Consider the following 27650-nt stretch of genomic DNA (forward strand, 5'->3'; position numbering starts at 1 on the left):
GCACAGAACCTTGCGGTACCCCACTAGTCACTGCCTGCCATTCTGAAAAGTACCCATTTACTCCTACTCTTTGCTTCCTGTCTGACAACCAGTTCTCAATCCATGTCAGTACACTACCCCCAATCCCATGTGCTCTAACTTTGCACATCAATCTCTTGTGTGGGACCTTGTCGAACGCCTTCTGAAAGTCCAAATATACCACATCAACTGGTTCTCCCTTATCCATTCTACTGGAAACATCCTCAAAAAATTCCAGAAGATTTGTCAAGCATGATTTCCCTTTCACAAATCCATGCTGACTTGGACCTATCATGTCACCTCTTTCCAAATGCACTGCTATGACATCCTTAATAATTGATTCCATCATTTTACCCACTACCGATGTCAGGCTGACCGGTCTATAATTCTCTGTTTTCTCTCTCCCTCCTTTTTTAAAAATGCCTTTAAGTTTTGAACATGATGGGTAGATGTGCAAGAAAATGGCTCCAATGTGATCTGTGAAAGCAGATAGCAGAAGAGTGAAATATTTTCCAATTATTACCAGCTAAAATCAGCAGCAGTTAAGTGTATGGAGGCGGAGATGATTCAATGTCCCATTATAATTGGAGGAGAAGCATGTGGAGCAGGGAAGAGAAGTATGTGGAGTGCTGAGGGGGTGAGGAGGTGCTATGACAAGATTTAATGCAGAGAAACAACAACTTGTATTTATATAGCACCTTTAATGTAGTAAAATGTCCCAAGGCGCTTCACAAGAGTGTTTTGAGACAAAACAAATAAATTTGACACCGAGCCACATAAGAAGAAATTATGGCAGATGACAAAAAGCTTGGTCAAAGAGGTAGGTTTTAAGGAGTGTCTTAAAGAAGGAAAGAGAGGTAGAGGGGCAGAAAGGTTTAGGGAGAGAGTTCCAGAGCTTGGGGCCTAGGCAGCTGAAGGCACGGCCACAAATGGTTGAGCAGTTATAATCAGGGATGCTCAAGAGGGCAGAAATAAAGATAGCAAGAAATCATACTCACCCTTGCTGTCTGGGTCAGATCGCTGAAGCACTTCCTCCATGTCCTGGGTGTAACAGTTCTGATGTTGCTATTTTCAGCCAGTTCCCTGTAGGCTGCTGCAGAGTCTGCCTGGGTACCCACCTGCCATTAGTGAGTGAGCCTTCTGCATGCTCTCACCTCTTAAGAAGAACCTCCACCGCTGAGCCGCTAAATCATGGGTGCTCTTGCCTCAGACATGGTACAGCCCAAATGCAGCAGGCACGTCCAGCGAGTGAAAGCTCACTTCGCTTTAAGAGGTGCAAGCATGCTTTAAATTGGCATCAGGCCCATCAGAAATCTTGGCTCTCCAAATAAGTGGGCTTCCCATCACTGCTGGAAATGCATGAGCAGCCCGCCAATAAAATTTATATATGGCCTGACTATCAAAATGGCTCAGGCCTCAGCCTGATGACATTGCGTGGGTCTCCCAATCGCTCCATCCACTGCCCGACTCGAAAACCACCCAAAGTCAAAATCAAACATTTTACTTCTAGCTATCACACAGTAAAGTTAAGTAGCACAAAACAAATTGCCATAAATATAAAGGAAATCCTAGTTAGATGCATGCCATAAATACATTAGTAATACTTGTATCTCCATTTTCCACCGTCACTTTGCATAGTTTAATAAAAAGTAGGATATGTCGACAGAGATTTAACAAAAACTATGGTTGATCTAGCTTCACTGTGCAATGTGTTTGGTGAAACATTAATAATATACGTGAAGCCTTTTGATTTAATCTTGAACAAAGCACCTGGGTATCAAAATAATCTTTTATTCAATTTTCAGCTTTGTAGAGTATTAGGTCACAACAGTTCAGAGGGAAGAAAGAAAGACTTTAGATTTTCAGACTGCAGATGGAAATTTTAATATTCATATGGTACAGCAGCATGACAATTGTGCTACAGGTCAAAAAATTTCATTTCAGTGACAGAGCAAAAATAAGACAAGAATGTTTTAATATCCAATCTTACCTCCGCCACTCTGTGGGTAGAGCTGAAGCGAGGCTGCATTCCAGACAGCACACAATGTTGATGGGTCATATTAAGATCATCTAAGAACAGATTATAAGGCACAATCATATTTAATCCATATAAAAATATTAAACATGAAATTTAATCTTTAAAGATAGAAAATTAGTTACTGTGCAGTGCACAAGACAAACCAATCATGCAAGAGAAAGTCTTACTTCAAGATTCATAAAAGGAAATATAAAATATACACCAGAACCTGCAGGATCAGTAAGAGCAGAAAATCAATAGAAAATGTTGTGAATACTGAAAGGAACAGAATTGCTTGTGAGGCATATAGTTAAAAATAAATATTTAAAATAATTAAATAGATGGTTATATATACAATGGTATATTCCATCAATCATCATCAAATTGCAGAGTTCAATTTTAATCCTGTGTTACAATGAGAAATTTGTAACAGGACAATGTTTGGTTCAAAAGCATTCAGTCCAGTCAAGGTAAGCATAACAATTTGGGGCTGAAATTGGTCGAAACCGATGGTCCGGCCATTTCTCGGCGGTATGCCGGCAGCATGTCGTTGCGTACCGCCAGGGCGGAGTGTGCACGATTTCCGTCACTTTTTTCTCGGCAGTATGCCGAGCGGAGTGCAGCCGGCGATGTGCGGGCGGTGAGTCTTTTACACTCGGGAATCTTCAGCTCCTGAGTTGTGCGCATGCGCATGCTGCTGCGAAGCCCTGCCCTCCCGAGAGGCACCGACGAGTGTCCACAGAGACTGCCGGCCCGAGATCGCTGTGGGAGTATGTACACTATTCCCTTGTACAAAATAGCACTTATTTATTTTGATTGGAGGTTTTATTTACTTGTACTTTTAAATGAGATTCAGTTTTTTTCTTCAGATTTATATATAAAAAAAATATATATAGGGGGGAACTTAATGGGGGGGGGGGAGGAGGAGGGGAGAAAAGAGATCAGTGCGGGGAGGGGATCGCTGGTGTGGGGGGGAGATCGCTGGTGTGAGGGGAGGTCACTGCTGTGGGGGGGAGATCACTACTGTGGGTGGGGGGGGGGAAGAGATCGCTGTGGGGGGAGGGGGGAAGAAAGAGATCACTGGGGGGAAGAGACTGGGGGGTGGGAGGGACGGGGGATGATACAAAAATTTTATTACAGCTAAAGATGCATACCGCCGACCGTTGATCGACTTAAAACCACAATTTCCAGGGCGGTCTGCAGGGTCGGCGGTATGTGATGAATTTTTAAATTTTGGGCGGTATGTCAGCAGTGTGCATGGGCAGACGGTATGCATACCACCCAGCGGTATGTTGTTGATGAATTTTCTGCCGGGCGGTATGTAGGTATTTTTTGATGAATTTCGCTATTTTGGGCGGTATGTTGGCGGTCCGTGGGCGTTATGTCCACCAATTTCAGGCCCTATGGCCCCAAGTTTCCACATGATTTGCTCCTGATTTTTAGGAGCAACTGGTGGAGAACGGAGTATCTTAGAAATCGGAATTCTCCACATTTAAGTTTTCTGCAGTTCTGGTCAGGTAGAACAGTTTCACTTTTGAACAGAATTTTTTTCAAAAGGGGGCGTGTCCGGCCACTGACGCCTTATTTGAAAGTTTCCACAGTGAAAACATACTCCAAACTAACTGAGAATGGAGCAAGTGAAGATTTTTGTAGGCTTGAAAAAACCTTGTCTACACATTAAAAAATCAGGCGCAGGTTACAAATTAGGCGACAGGAACGAGGTGGGGGGGGGGGGGGGGGGGAAGGGAAGTCATTACATTCCACAATAAATCCTTAGTTATACTTATACAAATAGTATACAAATAAATCCAACCTGAATAAAAATTTATAAGCAACGAAAAGATTAAATAAACCATGTTCCTACCTGTGTGAAAGTGCTTTAGGCAGGCCTTTCAGGCAGCGGTTTGCCGTCGAGACCGACCGACGGCAGGAGGAGGCAGGGAGAAGGCTGCAGGAAGCCTCAGAACTTGAGGCAGCCATTCCCGACGGCGGGGGGGGGGGGGGAAGCCTCATTACTTGAGGCAGCCGTTCCCGATGGGCCCGACCGACGGCAGGGGGGGGGGGGGGGGGGGGGGGGAGGCAGGGGAAGGCTACAGGAAACCTCATTGCTTGAGGCAGCCGTTCCCGACGGCAGGGGGGTGGGGGAGGCAGGGAGAAGGAGGCAGGGAGAAGGCTGCAGGAAGCCTCATTGCTTGAGGCAGCCGTTCCCGACGGCAGCGGGGGGAGGCAGGGAGAAGGCTGCAGGAAGCCTCATTACTTGAGGCAGCCGTTTGCCGTCGGGCCCGACGGACAGCAGGGGGAGAAAGCTGCAAGAAGCCTCAGTGCTGATCATGGAAGGGCAACGGGGTTTTATTAAAAAATTTTAAAAATTGAACAACTTCAAAGAATTTGAATAGTCTCAAACAAGTGCATGTGTCCCGGTTATCACAGTCTATCTTTAATTACAGAATGCACTCCCTCACCCTCACACACAGAAATATCAAGAAAATTAAAATACAAGCCTTTGCAAGGGTTCAATAAACAAATTTTCACTTTTTCTGCAGCACTTTTTAAAATGGCCGAGTGCCAATGTTTCCTTCACACTGTGCATGCGTGAACACTCCAACGCGCACGCGCAGGGTTGCAGGCATGAAAAAAACTCATTTAAATTGTACCCGCCCCCTCCTACTTACAAAATCGGTGCGAGTGGTAGGCTCCGCCCCCTGGGCACCGCGCCAAGCAGGCATCGAGCTGCAAAGCGCTCAAGAATAGCGCGTTTTTTTTCAGGCGCCGTTTTCGGCACGAAAAACGGGCGCCCAGCTCGGAGGGGCGCCTGTTTTGCCGCGTGTGGAAACTTGGGGCCTATATGTGTACAGCACTTGTTTCTCCTTTTTCTTTTCTCTTTACACTTTCAGCTTCAACCATTTTTTATGAATCCCTTCACTGGCTCAATGTGCCTGAAAAAAGATTCTCGTTTACAGCACTGGATTGCAGATCCAAAATATTCTTGCTTTGCTGGTTATTTTTATAATATTGACAGTATATTTAATTACATCAATTTAACAACTTTACATTGACAACTGACTGAGGAGATGACGTGTTTATGTGATGGAGTCATTCTTCAACAGCACTTTGTCTCCTCTATCAATTCCCAATATGGGAACATGATGTAAAAATTGGCTTTTTCTGCATTTAGCCTGGGTAGACAAGATCAATGAACCGATAAACAGTGGTGAATCAGGGGTTGCAAATAATCTGAGTGTGCATCAGGGATGGCTAAAGTCAGATCTGCAACTAAGGAATGTAGTAGTAAAACAGAACACCTTTAGGCAAGCTGGTTAGTGCACACTAACTTTGTATAAATGCCCCTTTAATCCTGGTTTTAGAGTGGCTTGTTTCCAGTGATAGAAACAGACAATTGACTCCCATGCTCAAACAAAACACTGTTCTAGTGTTTTAAAATTCTCCCTTCAAAGCAAAACTACTCTTTCCATGTTGTCTCCCCAATTGGTTTATCCTTTCAGTGGTCACTCAAAAAATAAAAATGCATCTCCTGGGATACCATGTGGCATTGGCTTGAAATGAGGCCAAAATACAAGTAGCTGTGTTTAAATTGAGATATGGTTCAAATTGCAGTGAAGTTTTATTTAGTATAAACTGCTAAAGAGCAATACTAATCTTTCTAAGACTTGAATTTTCTCAGCTAATTAGAAAATACTACAGATTTTAAAATATTTTGGTGTTGTATATTTAAAATTATAAGAGAATTAGAAATTTACACAAGTAGGTTAATGACCTCTGAGGGTTTAGTAATTCTCATTCTCTATGAGTTAGATTCCATGGTTCGTAGAGCGCACAGTGTTGGCTTGCTTCCTCAAATTACAACTCCAATTGCCCATTTTTTAATAAAGATAAAAACACTTCTACGCAAATGTCTATATGTGTAGATATATTATTCCTTTGAACTGAAACATTAAATGTGATTGATTAAAGAGCTGACGTTTGTTTGAAAATACGTTTCACTATTTCCCACTATGAAGAGCTGTCATGGGTTTCAAAAGAGTTTTCACTATTTCCTGATAACTGACCCCAGGAAACTGTAGTCTTCAAGGAGTGATGTCAGCAAACAGTAGAAGAAAGAATCATTGCCCACTGACGTCACTAAGCACATGCCTGTGAGAAATTGGCAAAAAGTTTTATAAGATAGTTTAGCATGGCACATTGCCATATATTGACTATGAGCCACGGCCACATTGCATTTGAAGGTTCATCTAGGAGTGGGCAGTCACTGCATTGAAGGTTTTGATTGTTCCAAACACTTGAAAACATGACTGCACGGAGGCAGAGGGCTGCACCCAGGTTCTCCGATGACTCCCTCCATCTGCCAGTGGAGGGAGTCAGAGCATGCAGGGAGGCCCTCTTCCCTTCAAATGGGCGGAAGAGACCTCCCCAAGAGACAAAAAGAGCCTGGTTCTAAATTACAGAGGAGGTTAACAGCAGGGATGTGGCTGCAGTGCCGGAAAGGTGAGTACAAAGCTACACTCAACTTCATCATGCTGTGCCTCTCAACACATCCCCATCACTCTGCCTTCCCAACCCCTAGTCCTGTACATCCTTACTCACACTAACATACACTGCTCGTTCATCCATCCCTGTCTCTCTATCTACATTATCACATCCCCATCTGACTAACCACCCCTCATACTCACCCTCATCCTAACACAATCATACCAACTAATAACACACAAGGAGGCCATCTGGCATTGCCACCCCACTCCATTAGTCTCCCTCTAAAGATGTAACCCATCTATTCCTTACACTCATTCCACAACTCTCACTCAACCTTCTCTTCTTCCCCTCCTTGCAGGAAAAGAGCCCACAATAAGAGGAACAGGGAGGTAGAGAACTGGAGATGCCCCTCCATCATTTGCCAGACTCACAACAGCAGAGGAAGTTGGGTTAGAGGTATCAGGAGTGACCGTCCAGCTGGAGGTGAGAGATGGAGAGAGGGGGAACATCTCAGCAACCTGGTGATAGAATTACATATCATGGCCCCAAGTTTCCACACGCGGCAAAACAGGCGCCCCTCCGAGCTGGGCGCCCGTTTTTCGCACCGAAAGCGGCGCCTGAAAAAAAACGCGCTATTCTCGAGCGCTTTGCAACTCGATGTGTGCTTGGCGCGGCACCCAGGAGCGGAGCCTACCACTCGCGCCGATTTTGTAAGTAGGAGGGGGCGGGTACCATTTAAATGATTTTTTTTCGTGCTGGCAACCCTGCGCGTGCACGTTGGAGCGTTCGCGCACGCGCAGTGTGAAGGAATCATTGGCACTCGGCCATTTTTGTAGTTCTTTGCAGCTGTTCATTTTTTATCATTTTTTAATAAAAGCACATTGCCCTTCCATGATCAGCACTGAGGCTTCTTGCAGCAGTGAGAAGGCTGCAGGAAGCCTCAGAAGTTGAGGCAGCCGTTTCCCGACGGGCCCGACCGACGGCAGGGGGGCCTCCCCCTCCTGCCATCGGGAATGGCTGCCTCAACCTCTGAGGCTTCCTGCAGCCTCCCCCACCCCCCCCGCCAGCGGGAACGGCTGCTGCCGTCGGTCGGTCGGGCGGGCCCTCACTGCGTTTCCCCGCCCCCCCCCGGCGGGAACGGCTGCTGCCGTCGGTCGGTCGGGCCCTCACTGCCTTTACCCCCCCCAGTGGGAACGGCTGCTGCCGTCGGTCGGTCGGGCCCTCACTGCCTTTCCCCCCCCCCCCGTGGGAACGGCTGCTGCCGTCGGTCGGTCGGGCCCTCACTGCCTTTCCCCCCCCGCGGGAATGGCTGCTGCCGTCGTACGGTCGGTCGGTCGGGCCCTCACTGCCTTTCCCCCCCCCGCGGGAACGGCTGCTGCCATCGGTCGGTCGGTCGGGCCCTCACTGCCTTTCCCCCCCCGCGGGAATGGCTGCTGCCATCGGTCGGTCGGGCCCTCACTGCCTTTCCCCCCCCCCACGGGAACGGCTGCTGCCGTTGGTCGGGCCCTTACTGCCTTTCCCCCCCCCGCGGGAACGGCTGCTGCCATCGGTCGGTCGGGCCCTCACTGCCTTTCCCCCCCCGCGGGAATGGCTGCTGCCGTCGGACGGTCGGGCCTTTACAGCCTTTCCCCCACCTGCCGTCGGGAACGGCTGCCTCAACTTGTGAGGCTTCCTGCAGCATTCTCCCTGCCTGAAGCACTTTCACACAGGTAGGAACATGGTTTATTTAATCTTTTCTTTGCTTATAAATTTTTATTCAGGTTGGATTTATTTGTATAATATTTGTATAAGTATAACTAAGGATTTATTGTAGAATTTAATGACTTCCCTTCCCCCCTCCCCCCCCACCTCGTTCCGGACGCCTAATTTGTAACCTGCGCCTGATTTTTTAATGTGTAGACAAGGTTTTTCAGGCCTACAAAAATCTTCACTTGCTCCATTCTAAGTTAGTTTGGAGTACTTTCAAATCAGGCGTCAGTGGTTGGACACGCCCCCTTTTGAAAAAAAATTCTGTTCAAAAGTGAAACTGTTCTAAATGACTAGAACTGCAGAAAACTTAAATGTGGAGAATTGCAATTTCTAAGATACTCCGTTCTCCACCGGTTGCTCCTAAAAATCAGGAGCAAATCATGTGGAAACTTGGGCCCCATATATCTACATCGCATGCGTCAGTCATTCATATGTGGACTGATGTCAGCAGCCACTGAATGGTCATCATGTGCCTAATGGTATCTGTACCCATTCTTCATATGATATATCTAACTCATCTCTTTACTCTCCCACAGCTCCATCAAGAGGTTCTCCCCCCCACCCCCCTCCGACTGTCCAGGAGGATGGGGAAGACGACTCCTCAGAAGAACACCCTCTGAGGGCGTATCGTCACCAGACATAAGCGCATCCAGCAGATATACGCATACCTGGGTGGGTCCAACATGACATATAGTGTTGTCACCCGGTGCCTCACAACTCACCAGTGAGCAAGAAGTGATAGGGACAGCAGTGGAGACTCCTTGCTGGAGGGCGCAGGACGCTCCCAGCTGTGCTCAGCTGCATGCAGACGCTGAGCCTCAGGGGCCATCCAGAAAGAGGGCGATACCGGAGGTGCCAGAGGAAGTGCAGGGGGCTCCAACAGGTATTGCGACTGCAATGTCTGCAAACGTTCAGAGAAAGGAGTCGTCCATCTCCAACATGAGCTCCACCATGTCGCAGGTGATGGTAATGTGCTCTTCCATGGAAAGGATGGCCACCTGCATGAAGCAACAAATGCGACACTCACTTGAGCACATGCAGAATAGATGGTAGAGGCTCACAGACCTCCTCTTTAGGAGGGATCTCAGCATAATCGTGGGTCCACATGGCCCCAGTGATGTGCAGCAAGGTGCTCTCCAGCTTCCTGCTAGCAGGGAAGTATGGGCGGCCTATGAGAGGGATGATGGAGAGAGGAGAGAGGAAAGTGTGGGCTTCTCTCAAAGCACTTACATTTCTCCCACACTGCCCCCCTCAGTCAGAGGCCCACATGCTCCGCGGACAGAAATGGCCAAGTCTGTCCCTGCACAGTTGCAGGAACAGCAGTCTTTCCCGAGGCCCTCAGGGGCTCCATAACCCAGAGGACGTTCGCCAAGAGTATCTAAGCAGTTGCAGCAGGGAAGTGAGCAGGCTGCCTCTCTCTCTCCTGAAGCCACAGGGGCTGCAACTCATAGAAGCATGCATAAGAGAAAGATGACCCAGAAGCAGATTCACAAGGGGAGCCACTTGGGTGTTTTATTCAATGTTAATGTCAAGTTTCTGTTAATACGATCTCAACCATAAAAATCTTTATTTTCACCACTTTTTGGGCTTAGTGAGTTGCAGTGAATGGTGAGATGTAACAGTACTTCCAGCAATAGGGGTCAGTGTGAAAGGAATGGCTTGGTCATTGTAAGGATCTTTTATGGTGGTGCCAATCTGGCGCAGCATGTGGCAGCCATGTGGGTTTACTGCGTAATGTTAAGTAAATCTGGCCCTGATGAGCCCATCCCTGGGCTCCCGGGCAGCAATATGCTCGGGTGCTGGTGGGATCTGGCCCACAGGTTCCTCCAGCTTCTACTCCTCCTCGTCTTCCAGCTGATTCTCCCCTTCTTCCTCTGAAGAGGCTGTGTGCTGTGCCTTGCTCCTCATACATGCTGCAGGGCGTAGCAGACCAAGACAATTCTGGAGAACCTGGTTGGTGAGTTTTGAAGGGCTTCGCCAGATCTGTCAAGGCATCTGAAGCACATTTTGAGCATGTCTATTGTCTGCTCTATTACACATCTGGTTGAAATGTGGCTTTCATTATATCTCTCCTGGGCCTCAGTAGTTGGCCTCTTCAAGGTTGTCATGAGCCATGTCTTCAGTGGATAGCCATGGTCACCAAGAAGCCAGCCGGAAAGTCTGTTGGAGGAACAAAGAGCTGAGGGAGGGTGGACTGGCACAGGACAAAAGAGTCATGGCAGCAGCAAGGGAATTTGGCACACACATGAATGATGATCTTCCTATGGTACATTGAGGGAGTGAAAGCCCTGGTGGTTGGAAAAGACTCCTGGGTTATGATGGGGTGTCATGATGGCCACATGTGTGCAGTGAATGAAGCCTTGCACCCGTGGGAAGTCAGCCAGAGTGGCAAAGCCGAATGCTGCTCAGTAACACTGGCTTCATCAGTGGTAAAGATGCTAAAGATGCTGACTTGTCAAAGATTGGTGACCTGTGTGATGGATTTGTGCGTGGCCAACTGCGAGATGCCGCAAATGTCTGCTGCAAATCCCCGGAAGGAACCTGAGGCGAAGAAGTGGAGGGTGCTGGTGAGTTAAGACAGCCAATGGTAAGGCATGTCCACCCGCTCCTCTGGGCTGCAGGCTTTGTTCCAGCAATGCACAAATGTCTGCGACGACTTAGCGTGATAGCCTGATCCTCCTTTGGCACTGCTGCTCAGTCATGTTGAGGAAGCTCATCCTCTGCCTGTATACCCTGTGTTGGGGGTATTGCCTGTGGCATGGTGCTGCCCTGCGCTGATTCCCCCTGTCCTGTACAGCATCAGGTGGTTGAGGAGAAGGTTAGTGGTGTTGTTGTTGTTGGTGCTGCTGGTGTCGGGGCTCCGTGATCTGATTCTGAGGACCAAAGTGACACAGTATAAATGGCACCGATGCCGATGGAATAGATGGCAGGTTAAGTAGCGATGACAGATGCAATCTGTCAATGGTATGATAGGTTCTACCAATGAGGTGCGACTGGATGGTGACTTTGCTGCAAACACTTGCAGCCTCTAGAATGCTGGAATGCAGTCAGCAACAACTTCTGCCTGAGGAAAATGATCAGCTGTGTGGTGGGAGCTTTTATACTACATTTCATTCTGTAAACTAATCCGCTGGATCAATGGCCATTCAACTCCCGCCTCAGGCTGACAGACATGGTTCCTGAGCTGCGTGAATCCCGTGGTCTTACAGGGAAATTTGAAAGGTAGGTTGAAGAAGGAGCTTAAGGGTCTGACAACAAGCTGATAATCATTTAAATTAGCTTGCCTGCCTCTGCCGTTCGGGTCGCTTCGCACTGGCAAACATGCCCGAGGGAAAGGTGGGATGACGGGGGGGGTTCCCGACCAGCTCCAACTTATTTCAAATTTCCCACCTGACACGCCTCCAATCGCGCCTGCACGGACCCCAGAAAATTCCACCCTGCATGTTTTGTTATCTCTGTTTCTGTCAGTCCTTGTTTTCCATTGTTATTTAACAATAAATTTAAGTTCAAAGGTAGAACGAACCCAAATATGGACCCATATTTACGTCTGTAAGGTAAACCATTTGTTCTCACATTACAGAAGTGGACTTATAATGCTCTCAGCTTGGCAGTATGATAGGTGCTAATAGATGGTCAGGCACCCCAAGTAATTAATGATCCTCCTCTGTAATGTGCCTCTCAAGTACACGTTCCATCTAAAACATCAAGTCGATGATGTCAGATTAGATTCAGGCTTTGATGACCAGGGTCTCTTTGCATATGCACTTCTGTGACAGCACCAACTATAGAGCAGAAGGTGAGAGATTAAAAGTTTCCTGAAAGATTTGTTTCCAAATCTAATGCATTACGAACCTTAGTAATTTATTCAAAACAGAGAACTTCTGCAGCCTCATTAACTCCACAGCCTAGAGGAAGGACCATTTTATCTGTCTCATTATGCTCTCCTTCAGTATTCACAATATGTAATACTCTTTCAGACTTATGTATTCCCTTTTTCTCCTTCCATTTTTGTGCCGAGTTTCATTACCTCATGGAGGGTGAAATTAGTCAACGGTAGTATCGCAAAACAGGCCGATAGAGAATCGGCAGCACGATGCTGGGGACTGGATGGTTTGCCAGTCCTCAGCCTCGTCCACCCCACCCCCACGACTCCCAACGGAGTTAAAGAAGGCACTTTTATCTTCCCGTTCTCAATACAAGTGACAGCCAGACTGAATATAGAAAGTTCAGAGGAGTAGTGAGAAAGGAAATACAAGGGGAAAAGAGAGAGTATGAGAATAGACTGGCAGCTAACATAAATGGAAATCAAAAAGTTTACTATAAGCATATAAATTATAAACAGGTAGTAAGAGAGGTGGGGCCGATTCGGGACCAAAAAGGAGACCTACGCATTGAGGCAGAGGGCATGGCTGAGGTACAAAATGAGAACTTTGCATTTGTCTTTACCAAGGAAGAAGAAGCTTCCAAAGTCATAATGAAAGAGGAGGTAGTTGAGATACTGGATGGGATAAAAATTGATAAAGAGGTACTAGAACAGCCGGCTGTACTTAAAGTTGATAAGTCACCAGGACCAGATGGGATGCATCTTAGGGGGCTGAGGAAGGTAAGGGTGGAAATTGCAGAGGTACTGGCCATAATCTTCCAATCCTCCTTAGATATGGGGGTGGTGCCAGAGGACTGGAGAATTGCAAATTTTACACCCTTCAAAAATGGGTGTAAGGATAAACCCAGCAACTACAGACCAGTCAGTTTAACCTCGGTAGTGGGGAAGCTTTTAGAATTGATAATCTGGGACAAAATTAACAGTCACTTGGATAAGTGTGGATTAATTAAAGAAAGCCAGCACGGCTTTATCAAATGCAAATCATGTTTAACTAACTTGATTTTAGTTTTTGGATGAAATAACAGAGAGGGTTGATGAAGGCAATGTGGTTGATGTGGTGTATATGGACTTCCAAAAGGCGTTTGATGAAGTACCACATAATAGGCTTGCCAGCAAAGTTGAAGCCTATGGAATAAAAAGGACAGTGGCAGCATGGATACAAAATTGGCTAAGTGACAGGAACAGAAAGTAGTGGTGAACAGTTGTTTTTTGGACCAGGGGTCGGTACTTGGACCACTGCTTTTCTTGCTATATATTAATGACTTGGACTTGGGTGTACAGGGAACAATTTCAAAATTTGCAAATGACACAAAACCTGGAAGTATAGTGAATAGTGAGGAGGATAGTGATAGACTTCAAGAGGACATAGACTGGTGAAATGGGCGGACACGTGGCAGATTAAAATTTAACGCAGAAAAATGTGAAGTGATACATTTTGGTAGGAAGAACGAGGAGAGGCAATATAACCGAAAGGGTACAGTTCTAATGGGGGTGCATGAACTGAGAGACCTGGGGGTATATGTGCACAAATTGCTGAAAGTGGCAGAATAGGTTGAGAAAGCAGTTAAAAAAGCAAACGGGGTCCTGAGCTTCATAAATAGAGGCATAGAGTACAAAAACATGGAAGTTTATAACCTTTATGAAACACTGGTTCGGCCTCAACTGGAGTAATGTGTCCAATTCTGGACACTGTACTTTTGGAAGAATGTGAAGGCCTTCGAGAGGATGCAGAAAAGATTTATAAGAATGGCTCCAGGGATGAGGGACTTCAGTTGCATGGATAGACTGGAGATGCTGGTGTTGTTCTCCTTAGAGCAGAGAAGGTTGAGAGGAGATCTGATAGAGGTGTTCAGAATCATGAGGAGTCTAGACAGAGTAGATAGAGAGAAACTGTTCCCACTGGCGGATGGGTCGAGAACCAGAAGACACAGATTTAAAGTGATTGGCAGACAAACCAAAGGCAACATAAGGAAAAAAAATGTTATGCAGTAAGTGGTTATGATCTGGAATGCACTGCCTCAAAGGATGGTGGAGGCAGATTCAATCGTGGCTTTCAAAAGGGCATTGGATAAGTACCCGAAGGAAAAAAAAATTGCAGGGCTACAGGGAAAGGGCGGGGGAATGGGACTATTTGAAGTGCTCTTGCAGAGAGCTCAATGGGCCAAATGGCCTCTTTTTGTGCTGTAACCACTTGAAAAGCACGACTGCAGCTTACATATAGCTTAAAAGCTTCTTTCTTTGACAAAATCTGAAAAGGTAGATTACTCATCTGGCCTGCACTCATACCAAATTAGGATTTAGTTACAAAGGCTTACAATTTTCCAATACTGCTCACGGAGCCAGTTTTAGAAGCAGGGCAATTTTCCACTGCAGTAGTTTCAAATTTATGGAGGCTATAGTTCGAAAAGAATCCCCATTAGTCCACGTAGAATAATGGTAAGATCTCAAGCTGAGTCGCATCCAAGATCGGTTAGAGAATTTATTTTGCAAAACTCTCTTCAGTAATACAGGAAAACAAAGATACAATCCCTCCAGCAGTAGATAGAAGGCAGACGGTGGCATATGGACACCAATGAGGAATTGAAGACCTGATTCACGTCGCCTGACAAAGAATCAAGATCTTGATCGAGGCATCAGATAGAGAAACATTTCAACTTATAATTGTACAGCGTATGAATAATAGGTTTGTGGAAGCCAGCAACATTTTGGATGACCTATAAATTCAGTGGTTGAAATACTAATTTAAGTTGTTGAACAGTCAAAGCATTGTCTTAGTTTGTCCAACAATGAAATCTAAAGTCTGTCTGGCACATGTAAAAAGCATGCCTTCAAGAAAGCCAGAAAATTAGAATACCAAGGATACCAAGCCAGCATGGCTCTCTTAGGATAATTTTATCATTGGCTCTTCTCGTATGTGTTAAGACTCTGTAAATCAGAAAGAATAGGAGAGGCAAAAATACTTGGAAAGAATTTTCTAACCAAGAAAGAGAACGGCCATACAATGGAAACAGATCAGTTTCTCTGGTCCTAAATCAAGAGAGGACAACTGTTTGTGCTCTCCTGAGGCAAATAAGTCAACTTGTGGCTATCCCCTGATGAGATATTTTCAGGCTCACTGATGTAGGAAGGGCACTCAACAAGAGCTTTTGTTTTTTGCATCACGGTTTCTCTGTAATCCACCCTTTCACTGAATCTCATGCTTCCTTACTTGTTGAGATAACAAACAACCACAGTATTATCTGTTCAACAGATCTTCAGCTGGAGAATTATAGCATCAGTTTTGTAGTATTTGCTGATTTTTTTTGTCTGATGAACTTTGGTATAGTGGCTGAGTCGCCGTGGGTGAGCACTCCACTCCAAAAAGTTCACCAATCAAACCTTGTTCACCAATCTTGTAGGGCACCCCACTTAATGGTGGCTACATTATTACAACGCCCTTCTCCTTCAGTGCTGAGAATCAGAGATGAGAAAGATCATTGTGATTATGCACTCACCTTTATAGTGTGGCTGAACCGTAAAGACGTTTCTCTTGGTTGGTGCAAAGTTAAGCGTTTGATACCATTGCACAAATATGAACAGTCTGGCAGGAATGGCAATTGGATCCTTTGCTCAATCCCATAATTAACGCTGCTGCCCAAAGTGTAAATAATCTGTTACATCTTGAACTCTGTTCGTTAGGAGCAGAACTCGTCCTTTTTTTGTTTACAATCTGGCTCTTCAGAAAGTTGAAATTAGAACCTCCAATTGACCATGTAAAGTAAAGAAACTCTTTGTAGCGCAACTTTATAGGTACATGTAACTCAGAACCTTTGAGAATGACAGTTGGCCAATCTCCAAAGCACACATCCTTCAAAAATATCTGTATCTCCTTCTTTAGTAAAATGTCCAAATACTTAAAGCCAAGTATAGACAATATCATCCTGTAAAGTCCACCAAACAAAAGGGAAAAACTTTGCCACTTGGTCTCAAAGTACCCCTCCAATAATATGGTAGTATAACAAAACTCCCATCTCTTTCATAACAAGATGATCTTTCCAAAACCACTAAATGCTCGAACTTGGGACGCAGTCTATTGACATGGTGGGCATAATCTCACGGCACAAGCTTTCGCATCTAAACATTGCTTCCAAGTTCGCCATACCGGGATGCAAGAGCATTGCCCAAATGTAGAAGCATTGGGCTCAATTTTCCTGGTTTTGCGCCGTTTTTTCTGGTGTATTAATTTTTTTCAAAGTTTTCCCCTGCAATCTGCGGCGGCGTAACTGAGTTAGTTATGATTTTTCTCGGTGAGTTTTTTTTGATGTCTGCGCCTGTTTTCGTAAGTTTTCGCAGTTTAGCCAAAAAATGTTCTTCTTAAGTCGGCGTATCTGGCCACTCCTGAAAAGCCTTCTGGTGAGTTAGCAGAAAGCAATGCACATTGACAAATCGGCACTGAAAGACACCATTGTTTTTAATCAAAGATTTTGGAGGGAGTCAAGAACACTCTAAAAATCAATAATAAAGTTCAACTTTTTTTTAACCTGCCAATGTAGTAAATGGAAGTTTTTTGGATTTCATAAATGTTCATATTTTACTTACTTACATGCCACCACCGAATGTCTTCAAGCAGGGCTGGGGGGTTGTAGCTTTGGATGGCCGAATCGGTCCTGCACCCGTTCAAAGGCGCTTGGAGCTTGGCTGGAAAAAAAGGCCGGGGGGGTGGAAAGAGAGGGAGCTACTGACCGATCGGAAGCCTTCTGCACTGAGCCCGGGGAGCGAGGTGCCAATCAGAAGGCATCTGATGACTGCAATAAGTTTCGGGGAGGGGGTGGCACGGTAGAGAGAAGGGGAAAAGTCACAAGACTGCAATGAGTTGGGAGAAGGGGGAGAAGTCACAAGACTGCAATTAGTTGGGGGGGGGGGGGAGATGTCACAAGACTGCAATTAGTTGGGGGGGGGGAAGAGAGAAGTCACAAGACTGCAATTAGTTGGGGGGGGGGGAGATGTCACAAGACTGCAATTAGTTGGGGGGGGGAGATGTCACAAGACTGCAATTAGTTGGGGGGAGGGGGAGATATCACAAGACTGCAATTAGTTGGGGGGGCGAGATGTCACAAGACTGCAATTAGTTGGGGGGGGGGGAGATGTCACAAGACTGCAATTAGTTGGGGGGGGGAAGAGAGAAGTCACAAGACTGCAATGAGTTGGGGAGGGGGAGATGTCACAAGACTGCAATGAGTTGGGGGGGGGGGAGATGTCACAAGACTGCAATTAGTTGGGGGGGGGGAAGAGAGAAGTCACAAGACTGCAATGAGTTGGGGAGGGGAGATGTCACAAGACTGCAATGAGTTGGGGAGAGGAGAGAGAAGTCACAAGACTGCAATTAGTTGGGGGGGGGGGGAAGAAGTCACAAGACTGCAATTAGTTGGGGGGGGAGATGTCACAAGACTGCAATTAGTTGGGGGGAGGGGGAGATGTCACAAGACTGCAATTAGTTGGGGGGCGAGATGTCACAAGACTGCAATTAGTTGGGGGGAGTGGGAGATGTCACAAGACTGCAATTAGTTGGGGGGGGAGATGTCACAAGACTGCAATTAGTTGGGGGGAGGGGGAGATGTCACAAGACTGCAATTAGTTGGGGCGGGGAGATGTCACAAGACTGCAATTAGTTGGGGGGGGGGGAAGAGAGAAGTCACAAGACTGCAATTAGTTGGGGGGGGGGGGAGAGAGAAGTCACAAGACTACAATTAGTTGGGGGGGGGGAAGAGAGAAGTCACAAGACTGCAATTACTTGGGAGGAGGGGGAGAAGTCACAAGACTGCAATTAGATGACTGCAATAAGTTTCAGGGAGGGGGTGGCGTGGTAGAGAGAAGGGGAAAAGTCACAAAACTGCAATTAGTTTGGTGGGGGGGAAGAGAGAAGTCACAAGATTGCAATGAGTTGAGGGGGGAAGGAGAAGGGGAGAAGTCACAAGACTGCAATGAGATGCAGGGGGGGAGGGAGAGAAGTCACAAGACCTAGGTATGGTCCATCCATACAGACCTTGGTGAGAGAGAACAAAGAACCTGTCCTGCCTGTCTTCCTGGCGTTTTGAGCTTCTTGCAAAGGTAAAATTTAACTATGGTGGCAATACTGACAATTCTATTCGTTGTGCTAGCCTTCTGCATGATGGTGCTACTAAGGAGACAATTGATTCGACGTCATCTCATGACGAACATCAGAGCTCGTAGGGTACTGGACAGGAGCCCTTTCCCACATTGGGTATATCGAGACAGGTGTTCGTATCTGCACCTGAGTGATGCAGACTGTGTCAGAAGGCTGCGTTTCCGCAAAGAAATTATAACTGAGATCTGTGAGTTGGTGAAAGCAGACCTGCAACCGAGAAGTGTCAGGAAGACTGCTTTGTCAGTTGAAGAGAAGGGTACAGCTGCACTTTCATTCTATGCCTCCAGAACATTTCAAGCAACAACTGGGGATGTGTGCACCATTTCTCAATATTCAACACATGTCTGCATTCGGCAGGTGACAGTTGCACTATATATCCGGAGGAATAACAACATAAAGTTCCCCATGACCACCCAGGCAATGTGTGAAAGGGCTGTGGGTTTCTCCAGGATTGCTGGCTTCCCAAAGGTACAGGGGTGCATTGATTGTACCCACATCACCTTTGGAGGATTCTGAGATGTACAGGAACAGAAAAGGCTTCCACTCCATTAATGGACAGCTCATGTGTGATGACATGCATTGTATCATGTCAACTGATGCAAAATACCCTGGGAGCACCCATGATGCATTCATCTGACGCAAAAGCGTTATATCTGCCATGGTTCAGCAGCAGCCAGAAGGGCAGAGCTGGCTACTGGGAGCCAACTGGCTCATGACGCCCCTACGTGTAACCTGGACGGAAGTTGACCGGGAATACAACATAAGAACATAAGAAATAGGAGCAGTAGGCCATACGGCCCTTCGTGCCTGCTCCACCATTTAGTATAATCATGGCTGATCCGATCATGGACTCAGATCCACTTCACTGCCCGCTCTCCATAATCCCTTATTCCCTTATCGTTTAAGAAACTGTCTATTTCTGTCTTAAATTTATTCAATGTCCCAGCTTCCACAGCTCTCTGAGGCAGCGAATTCCACAGATCCACAACACTCTGAGAAGAAATTTCTCCTCATCTCAGTTTTAAATGGGCAGCCCCTTATTCTAAGATTATGCCCTCTAGTTCTAGTCTCCCCCACCAGTGGAAACATCCTCTCTGCATCTACCTTGTCAAGCCCCCATATACGTATCACCTGAATTCCAATGAGTAAAGGCTCAACCTACTCAACCTTTTCTCATAAGTCAACCTATGCAGCGAGACAGAGAGAAGTACAATGAGGTCAGAAGCAAAAGGTAGAAAGGAGAAAAGTAAAAGTGGAGGGCAGAAAAATCAAAGACAAAGATCAAAAAGGGCCACATTACAGCATAATTCTAAAAGGACAGAGTGTTAAAAAAACAAGCCTGAAGGCTCTGTCTCTCAATGCGAGGAGCATTCGTAATAAGGTGGATAAATTAACCGCGCAGATAGCAGTAAACAGATATAATGTAATTGGGATTACGGAGACATGGCTCCAGGGTGACCAAGGCTGGGAACTCAACATCCAAGGGTATTCAATATTCAGGAAAGATAGACAGAAAGGAAAAGGAGGTGGGGTAGCGTTGCTGGTTAAAAAGATTAACGCAATATTAAGGAAGGACATTAGCGTGGATGAGGTGGAATCTGTATGGGTAGAGCTGCGGAACACCAAAGGGCAGAAAACGCTAATGGGAGTTGTGTACAGACCACCAAACGGTCAAAGTGAGGTTGGGAATGGCATCAAACAGGAAATTAGGGATGCGTGCAATAAAGACACAGCAGTTATCATTTGTGACTTTAATCTACATATAGATTGGGCTAACTAAACTGGTAGCAATGCGGTGGAGGAGGATTTCCTGGAGTGGATAAGGGATGGTTTTCTAGACCAATTATGTCGAGGAACCAACTCGAGAGCTGGCCATCCTAGATTGGGTGTTGTGTAATGAGAGAGGATTAATTAGCAATCTTGTTGTGCGAGGCCCCTTGAGGAAGAGTGACCATAATATGGTAGAATTCTTCATTAAGATGGAGGTGCAACAGAGACCTGAGAGTCATGGTACATCAGTCATTGAAGGCTGGTATACAGAGACTAGAGTCCTGAACATAAAGAAAGGTAACTTCGACGGTATGAGACGTGAATTGGCTAGGATAGACTGGCGAATGATACTTAAAGGGTTGACGGTGGATAGGCAATGGCAGACATTTAAAGATCACATGGATGAACTTCAAGAATTGTACACCACTGTCTGATGTAAAAATAAAACGGGGAAGGTGGCTCAACCGTGGCTTACAAGGGAAATTAGGGATAGTATTAAATCCAAGGAAGAGGCATATTAATTGGCCAAAAAAAGCAACAAATCTGAGGACTGGGAGAAATTTAGAATTCAGCAGAGGAGGACAAAAGGTTTAATTAGGAGGGGGAAAATAGAATATGAGAGTAAGCTTGCAGGGAACATAAAAACTGACTGCAAAAGCTTCCACAGATATGTGAAGAGAAAAAGATTAGTGAAGACAAATGTAGGTCCTTACAGTCAGAATTAGGTGAAGTCATAATAGGGAACAAAGAAATGACAGACCAATTGAACAAATACTTTGGTTCTGTCTTCACAAAGTAAGACACAAATAACCTTCCGGAAATACTAGCGGAATGAGAGTCTAGCGAGAAGGCGGAACGAAAGGAAATCCTTATTAGTCAGGAAATTGTGTTAGGGAAATTGATGGGATTAAAGGCCGATAAATCCCCATGGCCTGGTAGTCTGCATCCCAGAGTACTTAAGGAAGTGGCCCTAGAAATAGTGGATGCATTGGTGGTCATTTTCCAACATTCTATAGACTCTGGATCAGTTCCTATGGACTGGAGGATAGCTAATATAACCACACTTTTTAAAAAAAGGAGGGAGAGAGAAAACAGGGAATTATAGACCGGTTAGCCTGACATCGGTGGTGGGGAAAATGTTGGAATCAATTATTAAAGATGAAATAGCAGCGCATTTGGAAAGCAGTGACAGGATCGGTCCAAGTCAGCATGTATTTATGAAAGGGAAACCATGCTTGACAAATCTTCTAGAATTTCTTGAGGATGTAACTAGTAGAGTGGACAAGAGAGAGCCAGTGGATGTGGTGTATTTAGACATTCAAAAGGTTTTTGACAAGGACCCACATAAAAGATTAGTGTGCAAAATTAAAACACATGGTATTGGGGGTAATGTACTGACGTGGATAGAGAACTGGTTGGCAGACAGGAAGCAGAGAGTCGGAATAAACGGGTCCTTTTCAGAATGGCAGGCAGTGACTAGTGGGGTACCGCAAGGTTCAGCGCTGGGACCCCAGCTATTTACAATATACATTAATGATTTAGACGAAGGAATTGAATGTAATATCTCCAAGTTTGCAGATGGCACTAAGCTGGATGGCAGTGTGAGCTAAGGATGCTAAGAGACTGCAGGATGACTTGGACAGGTTAGGTGAGTGGGCAAATGCATGGCAGATGCGGTTTAATGTGGATAAATGTGAGGTTATCCACTTTGATGGTAAAAACAGGAGGGCTGATTATCTGAATGGTGATGGTGACAGATTGGTAAAGGGGGAGGTGCAACGAGACCTGGGTGTCATGGTACATCAGTCACTGAAGGTTGGCATACAGGTGCAGCAGGCAGTGAAGGCGGCAAATGGCATGTTGGCTTTCATAGCGAGAGGATTTGAGTATAGGAGCAGGGAGATCTTACTACAGTTGTACAGGGTCTTGCTAAGGCCACACCTTGAATATTGTGTACAGTTTTGGTCTTCTAATCTAAGGAAGGACATTCTTGCTATTGAGCGAGTGCAGCGAAGGTTCACCAGACTGATTCCCGGGATGACAGGACTGATATATGAAGAAAGACTGGATCGACTAGGCTTGTATTCAATGGAATTTAGAATAATGAGGGGATCTCATAGAAACATATAAAATTCTGACAGGATTGGACAGGTTAGATGCAGGAAGAATATTCCCGATGTTGGAGAAGTCCAGAACCAGGGGTCACAGTCTAAGGATAAGGGGTAAGACATTTAGGACCTAGATGAGGAGAAACTTCTTCACTCAGAGTTGAGGGCATGTGGAATTCTCTACTACAGAAAGCTGTTGGGGCCAGTTCATTACATATATTCAAAAGGGAGTTAGATGTGGCCCTCACGGCTAAAGGGATCAAGGGGTATGGAGAGAAAGCAGGAATGGGGTACTGAAATGCATGATCAGCCATGATCATATTGAATGGTGGTGCAGGCTCGAAGGGCCGTATGGCCTACTTCGGCACTTATTGTCTATGTTTCTAACCCCCTCATTTCCAGAATCAACCTTGTGAACCTTCCCTCAACTGCCTCCAAAGCAAATGTATCCTTTCATAAATATGGAAACCAAAACGGCACGCAGTATTCCATGTGTGGCCTCACCAATACCCTGTACAACTGTAGTAAGACTTCCCTGCTTTTATACTCCATCCCCTTGGCAATAAAGGCCAAGATTCCATTGGCCTTCCTGATCACTTGCTGTACCTGCATACTAACCTTGTGTGTTTCATGCACAAGTACCCCCAGGTCCCGCTGTACTGCAGCACTTTGCAATCTTTCTCCATTTAAATAATAACTTGCTCTTTGATTTTTTTCTGCCAAAGTGCATGACCTCACACTTTCCAACATTATACTCCATCTGCCAAATTTTTGTCCACTCACTTAGTCTGTCTATGTCCTTTTGCAGATTTTTTGTGTCCTCCTCACATATTGCTTTTCCTCCCATCTTTGTATAGTCAGCAAACTTGGCTACGTGACACTCTGTCCCTTCTTTCCAAGTCGTTAATATAGATCATAAATAGTTGGGGTCCCAGCACTGATCCCCGCGGCACCCCACTGGTTACTGATTGCCAACCCGAGAATGAACCATTTAGCCCGACTCTTTGTTTTCTGTTCATTAGCCAATCCTCTATCCATGCTAATATATTACCCCCAACCTCATGAACTTTTATCTTGTGCAGTAACCTTTTATGTGGCACCTTGTCAAATGCCTTCTGGAAGTCCAAATACACATCACTGATTCCCCTTTATCCACCCTGTTCGTTACATCCTCAAAGATTTCTCGCAAATTTGTCAAACATGACTTCCCCTTCATAAATCCATGCTGACTCTGCCTGACCGAACTTTGCTTTTCCAAATGTCCTGCTATTGCTTCTTTAATAATGGACTTCAACATCTTCCCAACCACAGATGTTAGGCTAACTGGTCTACAGTTTCCTGCTTTTTGTCTGCCTTTTTTAAAATCGGGTTATTACATTTGCAGTCTTCCAATCTGCTGGGACCTCCCCAGAATCCAGGGAGTTTTGGTAAATTACAACCAATGCATCCATTATCCCTGCCGCTACTTCTCTTAAGACCCGAGGATGCAAGCCATCAGATCCAGGGGATTTATCTGCCTTTAGTCCCATTATCTTACTGGAGTACCACCTCCTTAGTGATTGTGATTGTGTTAAGTTCCTCCCCCCCTATAGCCCCTTGACTATCCACTGTAGGATTTTTATTAGTGTCCTCTACCGTAAAGACTGATACAAACTATTTGTTCAGAGTTTCTGCCATCTCCATGTTCCCCATTACTAATTCCCTGGTCTCGTCCTCTAAGGGACCAACATTTACTCTAGCCACTCTTTTCCTTTTTAAATACCTATAGAAACTCTTGCTATCTGTTTTATATTTTGTGCTAGTTTACTTTCATAGTCTCTCTTCCCTTTCTTAATCATGTTTTTTTAAAACATGTCGCACATTGCAACGCGCAGCATCATAGAAAGGACCACTGGCATCTTGAAACACCGTTTCCGATGCCTGGACCATTCCGGAGGCTATATGCTGTACTCCCCTGAGATTGTCAGTTAGTTCACTGTTGTGTGCTGCATAACTTAGCCATCATGAGACAGCAGCAGCTGGTCGGAGAAGACCCACCTGTGGTGAGAGTGGCTGATGATAATGATGAGGAAGATGCAGACGACGAGCAGGAGGACAAGCAAGTACCTGAACCTGAAACATTATGGCGCAGGAGGGCGGGCCATCGTGTCTCTTTAATGATTGCTCGAGCCTTGCGCCAGCAGCTTATCCATGAATGCTTTGCTGCCTGAAGGTTCAGCGACAACTATTCCACATGGGCCATGTTTACTGTTTAGACCTGTTCCGTACTGTTGTGTTAATGGAACAAATGATGGAAATGATTCTTGTTTACTTCAAAAGTTGTGTTAATAATGGAACAAATAATGGAAATAATTCAGATTTAATGTAAAATATATTTTATTCAAAAGTTTAACAGTTCTTTGTACTTAACAACTATAATAAAATTATTCTTGTATCAAACTTTAAAATTTTCAGTTACAATCACTTACAAACTTTAAGGACACTTACAAACTTTTAAACTTGTAAATTTACATAACTTACAAAAATCTTTCAATTTGAGAACAGTTACAACAGTAACAATAACAACAACAGCAAAGAAAGGTTGCACCCATCTCTCCTCCACCATATTCTAAAACCGCCCGCTGTGCTTGTTCTTGGTGACTCCACCTCTGCCCGCAGGCGATGGTGCAGTATTTCTGGGGTTGGTACCAAGCTTATTCTTTCTAAGATCTTGGGTAATGGGTACCAGTTGAAGGGGGGGGGGGGGGGTGGGGGGTGGGGGGGCAGGGGGCAGGCAGCAATGTGGAGGCCCCGGATTGGGGCTCTTCAGAGGCTGGTGTTGGGATTGGAGTGGGAGTGGCAGTTGATTGTGTCAATGGGCGCAGGGTCTGGGCGTGTTCCCTTATTGCAGCAGCTAACTCTAACGTGCCGTCCAATCATAAGTCCTGACAGTGTCTCAACGACCTGCAACATTCTCTCCCTCTTGTTGAGCAAAACTGTCAACTACCTGTGGCATTTCCTCCCTCATGTTCAGTGATAGTGTTTGCACCATCTCTGACATTCCCTCCCTGATGTTCACTGACAGCGCATCACCGACCTGAGACATTCCCTCCCTCATGGTCACTGACATCGTTCCCATTTCTCCTGAGATTGCTGTTACTTCTCCTGACAGTCCCGCTACCTCTTCACCCACCACACTGATGGTGTCCAGAAATGATTGCGTAAGGTCAATGCTCTCCCCACTCATTGCCATCATCTGAAGCACATCTGTTAGATCCTGCACCTCAGGAGAGCATGGTCCAGCTCTCCTTCCCCTCCTCCCCACGGGTGTGGCTCGCACCCCACCATTGGGACCCGCAGCCTGGGACAGTGGGGCCCTGGGTGTGCATCGCTGCACCCCACCGCTGGGACTCGCAGCCTCGGTAGGTGGGGCCCTGCGTGCCCTGCTGCACCACATCACTGGGACCCACAGCCTCAGAAACCATGGAATGTCTCACCAGCACTCAAACCACTAATCACGGAAGGGGTTGTCACCGCAATAAACAGCGGGGGCTTCATCCAGCTCCATCCTCTCCCCCTGACCCTCCATGTTCTTTTTCTGGAGGGTTGGATTCGAAGATGGTCAGGCTGGTCCTCGTCTGAATTTTCTTCTGCATCATCAAGCTCAGCCTCAAGCTCTGCAAAATATAACAGAACAGTTAGCAGCAGAGGAGGGGGCAGGTGGGTGGCATGAGTAGGCTCACACAGCATAGGCCAGGCAGAAGGCTGATTTGAAGGACCACGATGAATGATAGCACATTGCATCAACCGAAGCGTAACTGACGGAGACATCCCTAGGAACTGAAGCATAGCTAGCCCACACAGTACTTAACATTTAGCAAAGCCAGACTGTGGAATTTGCAGGACTTACCCTTTCCCTCGAGTGTGGTCCCAGCTTGTGCAGTGATGGTTACTTTTCTCCAGGCAGGACCCATCAAAGCAGCGACCCTCTCTTCCAAAGGTGTCAGTGGCTGCAGATTTGCTGGGCCTCCTCCTGTTCGGGTTCTTTCCCGTTTGTTGTATGCCACTTTCCTTTGCAAAGATAAAAACATTACTTTTTATAGAGGGTGTCTTTCTGCTGGGTGGGACATATACAGCTGGTCACATTTACAATTGCAATTGCATTGAATAAATGAAAATATTACTTACACTAACTACTTGACCAAGGTCCTCCACTTCTTTTTACACTGGCCTCCAGATCTCGTGGTGGTCACCCATTGCACAGTAATCTTCTGCAATCTGGTTCCAGCGTTTCTTCATTTCTTTGGGTGGAACTTTCATGCGACCTCTGCTGGTGTCCAGCTCCTGCCATCTGTTCTCAATCACAGTAACTAGTGCCTCCACTTCATCCTGCAAGAAATTTTTAGTCCTTGCACCGCGTTGCATCTTGTACTACTGCAGCTCCGATTTTTCCAATGTTCTCACACACACAACTGGCTCTTTAAAAATGGCCGATTACCAACTTGAAGCTGTACTGAGTATGCACATGCGTGTCCATTGCAACAATGTAAAAATGTCACTTTTTTTGTCGTGCATGCGCAGAAGGTGCGGCATCGTTTTTTCGGTGCAGACAGCAGGCTCCATCCACCGAGGCGTCTGGCCCCACAGCACCAATCCTTGTCGCACCCCACTATTTACTGTTTGCCAACCGGAAAATGATCCATTTATCCCAACGCTCTGTTTTCTGTTAGTTAGCATATCCATATTACCCTCAACTTCGTGAACTTTAATCTTGTGCAGTAACCTTTTATGTGGCACCTTATCGAATGCCAGCTGGAAACCCAAATACACTACATCCACTGGTTCCCCCTTATCCACATTCGTTACATCCTCAAAGAACTCCAGCAAATTTGTCAAACATGATTTCCCTTTCATAAAACCATGATGACTCCTCTTGATTGAATCATGCTTTTCCAAATGTCCTGCTCTCTTAATAATGGACTCCAGCATTTTCCCAATGACAGATGTTAGGCTAACTGGTCTATAGTTTCCTGCTTTCTGTCTGCTTCCTTTTTTTAAATAGGGGCGTTACATTTGCGGTTTTCCAATCCACTGGGACCGCCTCAGAATCCAGGAAATTTTGGTCGATTACAACCAATGCATCCACTATCTCTGCAGCCACTTCTTTTAAGGCATCAGGTCCAGGGGATTTGTCTGCCTTTAGTCCCATTATTTTACCAAGTGCTACTTCTTTAGTGATAGTGATTGTATTAAGTACCTCCCTCTCTATGGGCCCAAGTTTCCACAAGAAAAAAAACGGGCGCCCCTCCGAGCTGGGCACCCGTTTTTCGTGCCTAAAACGGCGCCTAAAAAAATCCTCGGTATTCTCCACCTACTTACAGGTCCTGTGGCACTCGGCGCAGCCAGCACGAGCTGTGGGGGGGGACGGAGCCAGGTCCCTGCGCTGAAAACAGTGCCGGGACCTCTGCACATGCGCGCTACAGTCGGCATGCA

The 27650-nt window shown here is 46.0% G+C and overlaps 1 protein-coding gene across 5 annotated transcripts in view; it reads right to left on the reverse strand.

Annotated features, from left to right (window-relative positions):
- The window catches only part of fto (FTO alpha-ketoglutarate dependent dioxygenase), a 494305-nt gene that overhangs the window by 345479 nt on the left and 121176 nt on the right, over nt 1–27650 (reverse strand). For all 5 annotated transcript variants that reach the window (XM_070897991.1, XM_070897993.1, XM_070897992.1 and 2 more), the window contains one exon: nt 2009–2088. In XM_070897991.1, the coding sequence (XP_070754092.1) occupies nt 2009–2088 (80 nt within the window). The remainder of the gene's footprint in view (nt 1–2008; nt 2089–27650) is intronic.

The sequence above is a fragment of the Pristiophorus japonicus genome, chromosome 13, assembly GCF_044704955.1.
Source record: "Pristiophorus japonicus isolate sPriJap1 chromosome 13, sPriJap1.hap1, whole genome shotgun sequence".
Classification (NCBI taxonomy): Eukaryota; Metazoa; Chordata; class Chondrichthyes; family Pristiophoridae; genus Pristiophorus; species Pristiophorus japonicus.